The sequence below is a fragment of the Camelina sativa genome, chromosome 12 (assembly GCF_000633955.1).
Source record: "Camelina sativa cultivar DH55 chromosome 12, Cs, whole genome shotgun sequence".
Lineage (NCBI taxonomy): Eukaryota > Viridiplantae > Streptophyta > Magnoliopsida > Brassicales > Brassicaceae > Camelina > Camelina sativa.
Window position 1 is genome coordinate 28,754,260 of NC_025696.1, and position 7,230 is coordinate 28,761,489.

General features: G+C 32.6%; 2 protein-coding genes across 2 annotated transcripts in view; one reads left to right on the forward strand and one right to left on the reverse strand.

Moving 5' to 3' along the window:
- On the forward strand, window positions 3,536-4,166 carry LOC104732836 (60S acidic ribosomal protein P2-5-like). The gene has a single exon (XM_010452432.1). The coding sequence runs from the start codon at window positions 3,585-3,587 to the stop codon at window positions 3,924-3,926; it is 342 nt and encodes a 113-aa protein (XP_010450734.1). The 5' UTR covers window positions 3,536-3,584; the 3' UTR covers window positions 3,927-4,166.
- Window positions 5,480-7,230, reverse strand: part of LOC104732838 (serine/threonine-protein kinase D6PKL2-like) — a 3,469-nt gene continuing 1,718 nt past the window's right edge. Inside the window, exon 2 of the mRNA XM_019234058.1 lies at window positions 5,480-6,483. Within this exon, the coding sequence (XP_019089603.1) occupies window positions 5,631-6,483 (853 nt within the window). The 3' untranslated portion in view covers window positions 5,480-5,630. The remainder of the gene's footprint in view (window positions 6,484-7,230) is intronic.

Sequence of the window (7,230 nt, forward strand, 5' to 3'; positions counted from 1 at the left end):
TGTTCGCTTGAGTTCTATTACTGGTGTGCTACTGTAATAGTTCATGATCGGTTGTATCCTGGGATTCATAAATCGTGATTGTCCGAAAGCACTTACGGACGATTTATTGAATTAAGGAAAGTGATATCATATCTTGCCTCCGTGATTTATTTTATGCTTTATATTATGTTGTTGTAATTCGTTTATGATTTCGTTAATTTAAATATAATTCGCATCTTTTCTCAATTCGATTTTTGCGCTCCTAACATTTTGTAGATAAAAGGTGAGACTTTTGCTTGTTGACGACCGGAGTGGTTTGATACTTTGATGAGAGAAGAAACTAGAAAGAACTGATTTTTATAAACCGAACCATCTATATATACATTTTGCAAGTACATTTTTGCAAATAAATCCTGAACTTGCCACATATTTACAAGATTGTCATTGTGTTTTTAAAAATGAAAAATAAAAACAAAATATTACAAAACCAACAATTGCTACAAAATTTGCTACTTTTTCACAAATCTGTAACTTCCCTCTTTTTGGAAACAATCTAACAACTAATCAATAAATATTCTCTAAACAAATAAATTAATTTTCAAAATAACAAATAACTCTAATATCTTTACAAAAAAATAAAAATAAATAACTCTAATATCTCTAATCACGATTTGCGTATTACTTTGACAAAAAAAAAAAGATTTGCGTATTACTAATATCTCTAACTCTACCGATTTTAGAAACAACCTAATCACGATTTACATGTAATTACTCTACACATTCAATTTTAAAATTCTATCTCAAAGATCTTCTCCCTCCAATACCTCTACAAAATCAAAACAAAGAAAAAAAATTAAATGGGTATTAATGCATGATTCCTAGCATATTCCTTAATTAAACAGATTACAAATCTGTCTTCCCTAATTACTTGCTAACTACAGAAATTTCGCCATAAAGAAAGAAATCATTATCGACCTACTATAGACCCTATAAATATTCTACACCTACACGCCAATTATCATCACCAAACAAGACAAACCAGTCGCATACAGAAAATCATAAAACATAAATATATTCTCATCGTAATGGTTGCTACTTTTGCTTTTCTCCGTGATGTGCACCCTACAATCCTAAATGAAAAGGTGGGTGTCTTATTAGTGATCCTTTTTAAAACATAATCTTTGTGTGTTTTAACACATTTCTATTTTCATCAGCTTACAAAAATCATGTAAATCATAGATGATGGAGATATCTTGTTTATAAATACAAGCTATGCGGTGCATTGATGTGGTACAACTAGAAGAAAGGTAATCACAAAAACAACAAACACCAGTATTTCATAGTGTTGTATGGGAACAAAGATGTTGTATAAATATATCTTATTATTTTAAGGTATCTTAACCAAATTCTTTTTGTTTTCTTTTGAAACTGAAGTTCTAAGAAGATGAAAATTCAAGTTGAGAGTAGAAAACAGACTTTCTTTGAAGAGAAAGATGAGGAGAGCGGTCGATGGCGAGAAAATGATAACAAAGCAACTTCTTTTTGTCTCATTAGCTTGATTGTTCGAGGGTGTCTCCGATGATAGAATTCCCAGCGGACTTCGAGGCTGCAGCGACAAAGGATAACAAAAAACGGCGGTGGATCTTGCTGATAACGACAAAGGATCTTTCTTTCTCGCTTCTTATTTTCCTGAAGGCTGAAATAATTTTTGGATTGGGTATTTCTCAATCGTGATTATTGGGCCTATTTTGGAAATTCTTAGATTTATAATATGGTTGTAGTTACGTTATTATTCAGAAACATCTAATTTGCTCAAAGTTAATTAAAAATTAATTAACATTATTCTTTACGTTAATTAATTTTACAAAAAATAATCACATGATTTATCTATGTTCACGAATAATATCCGTTCAGGTCATGCATTTTAAGTCTTATTAATTATATTTCCACTTCTATATATTTCTTTTATATATTATTACTACAAATGGAGTTGTAAATTATAGATACAATATGAAGTTAAATCTTAAGCTACCTATTTTAGTATACAATTTTAATCTGTATAGTTAAATTTAAACATTAATATTATAATTAACCTTAAAATAAAATATTGTGGGATGGATTACAATTGATATATTGTTATAAATTTAAAATATCAATAATCAATAGTTACTACTATCGGTTTAATATACTAAATAGATAAAATAATTATCTAGCAATGCAGGGTCCATCCTTATATTTTTGAAAATAATTTATTATATAATATTTATCTATATATATATGTCACATATTATTAATTAAGGTACGAACTACGAAAACATACTCCAAACCAACACAAAAAATATAATCCAACTAAAACAGTAGAATCTATTAATCAAAATAAACACAAAAATACAACATTATTTTTTGTAGTAATTATAAAAACCTTTTCACCCGGGTTAAAATCTTCAATTGGTTAAAAACGTTTCCTTTTTTAGTAACCAGCAATTTGGTTTCTCCATAATAATCTTCATTTGGTAATTTATAATTTGGAAATTTATAACAAATTGTGTGATGGCATAACATATTAATAACTCTGTAAATGAACGCTATATACTTTTTAGGAAATGATGAATGTTTTATACTTACCAAAGGTGAGAGATGCTCTACATAACATATTAAACACACATATTTTTAATCCACATTAATAATTAAAGTTTATAAAAGTAAATAATTAGTATAATTCATATAAAAAACCAACTGAGTTTTATTTTCATTGCACATAAAAAATATATATACTAAAGTATTTAAATATTTAAGGAACTATATGATATTGTTTCTATATTATAAAACAATATACGGTATACACCTAAAATATAGAAATTGGACACTACATAATATCTAGATGCAAAATACTGTACATTTACAAATACAAAACATTAGTTACTGCTAAACAAAATATTCTTCGCGTTTTTTAAAATAATTCTAACCCCGCGGTGTACCGCGGATGAATATCTAGTATTGAAATATAACGAAATTGGGATTAAAAACTGAAATTAACTTATCACATCAATCCGTACCGATTTTTCTTATATCTTGGTAAACAGAACCGATTAAATTCTTTTTTCTTTTTTTGTTTCTATGAACATAACCGATTAAATTCTTGGTTTTCATTCCGAAATCATAGTCAGAGTTTGTTGGCTAATCTAAACCGGTTAAGAAAGAATTAACATATCAACCGAAAATGTCAATGCCAAATTGAAAAATATCGAAACAAACTTAATTATTACACAATTGATTCCAGTTTTGTTATAGTGTATATAACCTGAACGGCTGAACCGAACAAACCACCAACTTTTCTTATAGCGTATAACCTGAACCGAACAAACCATAAAATAATGGTGACTCATTGGATTGTAGAATAGTAGACATGGGCTAGTTTTTATAATATAATAGGCCCATTGACAAATTTAGGAAGGTTTCGTGTAGCCCACGTGACTTTTTCTTTGGTACGTGCACAAAACCCTAATCTCCCCTTAAATAGCCAAAATTTCACGAAAACCCTAACCGCAGTCGATTTGCTTCTTTCATTTTTTTGCAGGGACAAAAAAAAAGAGAGAGAGGAGACGATGAAGGTTATTGCGGCGTACCTCCTTGCCAAACTCGGCCGAAATGAGAATCCATCCGTCGCTGATCTGAAGAAGATCTTTGAATCCGTTGGTGCAGAGATCGACCAAGAGAAGACAGATCTGTTCTTCTCTCTTATCAAAGATCGCGATGTCACTGAGCTTATCGCTGCTGGACGAGAGAAGATGGCGGCTCTATCTTCCGGTGGTCCTGCGGTTGCGGCTCCTTCTGGAGGAGGCGGTGGTGCTGCTCCAGCCTCTGAGCCTGCGGCTGAGAGTAAGAAGAAGGAAGAGGAGAAAGAGGAATCAGAAGACGACGGTGGAATGATGAGTCTCTTCGATTGATCGTAGCTTGTGATGATGGTAGAATGTTTCGATCTGCCGTATTATCTTATCGTGGTTTATGTCTTTTTTTCTTAATTAGGGTTTCTGGATTTTTGTGGTTTCCTTTGATTATTATCGTCTTTGGTTACTTGAGTTTGGTGCGAATAAACTATTTTGTTTCTGATTAGATTGTTTTGCTCTTTTGAACGTTTATGCATTTTACAGTGGATGATCAAAAAGACATTTTCCATTGAGTTCATATTCTATAAGGGTTTTGCAGTGTTCAAGAATTTTAGTCCAATTTTCTTCTTTTTATAATTCATTCTTTATACTTTAGAAAACGTATATGTGCAGTGAATGATATGAATTTTACCTATGATCGAATTTTGTATTGAATGTTGGCATTTTTCAGATAGATTATGGATATTTCCATTGTACGTGTAGTGTGCCGTGTGCGTATAAACATTTTGTTTCTGATGTTCTTCAATCCACCTTCTACCTTAGAACATCTATGCCTTTTCAGTTTTCACTAGAAGTCGTAATGAGTGACAATTATAAATCAACAATCGCATTTTGTATTGAACAATGGCATGGGTTACTTGTTGTTTTGACAGTGTTGAAGACTTGACTTGATCAGAATGTATAAACTTTTCTTGTTGTTTCTTAGGTATGGTACCTCAATCCATTTTATTCTAGTGAACATATTTTAAAACTCTGCGATGGTTTATTGGATTGAATAGTAACATTTTCCATGTACTTGGGGACTTGTGTTGAAGACTTAAGTTTGTGTGAATAAACTGTCATATATTGTTTCTGAATTCTGATGTTCTTCAATCTAATCTCTTCATTAGAATCTTTTGACTATAAATCAAATCCGTGATCAAATTTTGTTTTGTATCATGACATTTTCCATGTTTTATCGTAGTTGGTACTTTTTGATGTTTCTCTCAATCGGTCAAATCCAGTTTATTCCTTTGAATATCCCATACTCTTTCTACAAAATCTTTGATCGAATAATTGCATTTTCAGTTGAAATATATGATTCCTCTCTCGTCTTGTATAAGCCAATCTAAAGTAAAAAAAACTTTTTCTTTCATCATGAGCCACCATAGCAAAAAAAGATGATTACAAGTCATTGTCTTTCTTATGTGTTGTCTCATTTAAGTTTTCTTTTCAGAAAATTTTACATTCTCTGGGAAAAAAGTTTTTAGCATATTCAGAGAATAACTGTTATTATTAAAACAAAAGTCGAATTTTGTGCGCAAAAAGAATCTCTCATGCAAAAAAGGTTCTTGTTTTGTAGAAAGCTTAAAAAGCCAAACAAACAAGAATAAAAAAGCGAAAAATTTGGTGTGGGGACTAACATATAAAGTGTCTATTCATCTGTAAGATAAAAGTTTTGCATTTTTTTTTAATTTCACTTTTCTCGATTACACCACACACAAAAGAATGAATCTTTTTTTGGTTCCTGCAATAAAAGACTAAAAAGTTTATTGCTTTTTTCCTAAGACCATTTCCCAAATCTTTGTGTTCTATGAACTGCTTGAACCTTTATAAACATAAGTAGATAGATATCAACCAAACCATAACCTAACCGCAAATGCAAAATTGTTGCTTAATACAGAGGCAAAAAAAAAAAAAAAAAAACGAAACAACCCGAAGAGGGGGAAAAAAATAATTCATGAAGAAGATGAATACATATACGACTACCAAACAAGTGTGTCATCAAAAGAACTCAAAGTCTAAATAAGGACCTGATGATGAATCTGATTGTTTTGATTGCTTGCCTTGTTGTTGAACTGATGATGACTTGAGGGTTTCCTTTAGTATCGAAAGATCGATAGGTTTCGGTATCTCTGGTGGAGTTGTGCTTCTTATTAGTGCCCAGTTGACGTTAGCGAAGAAAGGATGTTGTTTTATCTCTGTAGCACCTTTCTTGAACCCTAGTCTCTTTTTGGGATCTTTAGTTAGCAAACCTCTGATCAAATCTTTAGCTGCAAAGCTTATAGATCCTTCTGGAAACTTAAGCGGTTGTCCAACAACATTGAATAGCGTTTCGCGGTTACCGTTTCCTTTAAACGGCGTTTTCCCGGTTAACAACTCGTAGAGGAATATACCAAAAGTCCACCAATCAACTGAGCTTCCATGACCATCTCCTCTTATGATCTCTGGAGCTAAGTACTCATGTGTGCCTACGAATGACATAGACCGAGCATCCGTTGGCTCGGCTATTAGCATTGGGAATGAATCTGAACCGGCTTTTTCGGTTTTAGCCTTTCTTGGTTTGTTGTTGAGGAAACGAGGCTTGAAGCATGATGGTTGGATACATGCTACAGGTAGTTTGCATGATGGATCTATGCAAGGTGGTTGAATACAGTACGAAGCAATATGACAAGACGGTTGTGAAGTTGATTGAATCAGTGTAGGACTCACGAAGCTCTGCAAGGATAGATCGAAATCTGAAAGCATAATGTGACCATCTTCTCTCACCATTACATTCTCTGGCTTTAAATCTCTGTATACTACACCCATCATATGAAGATACTCAAGTGCAAGAAGCACTTCAGAAGCATAAAACCTGCAAATTCAAGAACATAAGAAACAGACAAAACAGAGGATCCATTAGAATGTGAAATGTTTCAGATTCTTAAAAGCTATACAGAACAATCAAATCAACTTGATTTTTAAACTCTCACACAACAAACACAAAGACATTACCAAGAAAAAGACAAAACAGAGGATCAAGGTATCAATGTTTTTTCAGATTCTTTAAAGCAACACATATGAATAAAACCAATTCGATATTACTCTCACATCAACACAAAAGCATCGCCAAGAAATAAGACAAAACACAGGATCAATGTATAAATGTTTGCCAGATTCATAAAGCTACCATAGAAGAATCAAAGCAATCTGACTTCACTCTCAGACAAAACCCCAAAACATAACCATGAAAAGACAAAACAGAGGATCCACTAGAATGAAAGCAAGAAATTTTTGTTCATACAAAATGTGACAACAAGAAATGAACCTTGCGGCTTGTTCGGAGAAATGTTTTCCGGGCTGTTTCTGCCGGAGGATATGAAGATCTCCGCCGCTACAAAACTCCATAAGAAGACAAGAAAACTTCTCAGTCTCGAAATGAGAGTAAAGAGTGGGCAAGAAAGGATGATCCAACAAACCCAAAATCTCTCTTTCAGTCTGAGCTCTAACCAGTTTCTTCCTACCAATCAACATCCCTTTATCCATCACTTTCATGGCGAAGAAACATCCCATCTCTCTTAGCTCAGCTAAATACACACTCCCAATATCTCCACATCCCAGT

Coding starts and splice junctions, on each gene's coding strand:
- LOC104732836 (XM_010452432.1), top strand. CDS start 3,585: ATGAAGGTTATTGCGGCGTACCTCCTTGCCAAACTCGGCCGAAATGAG.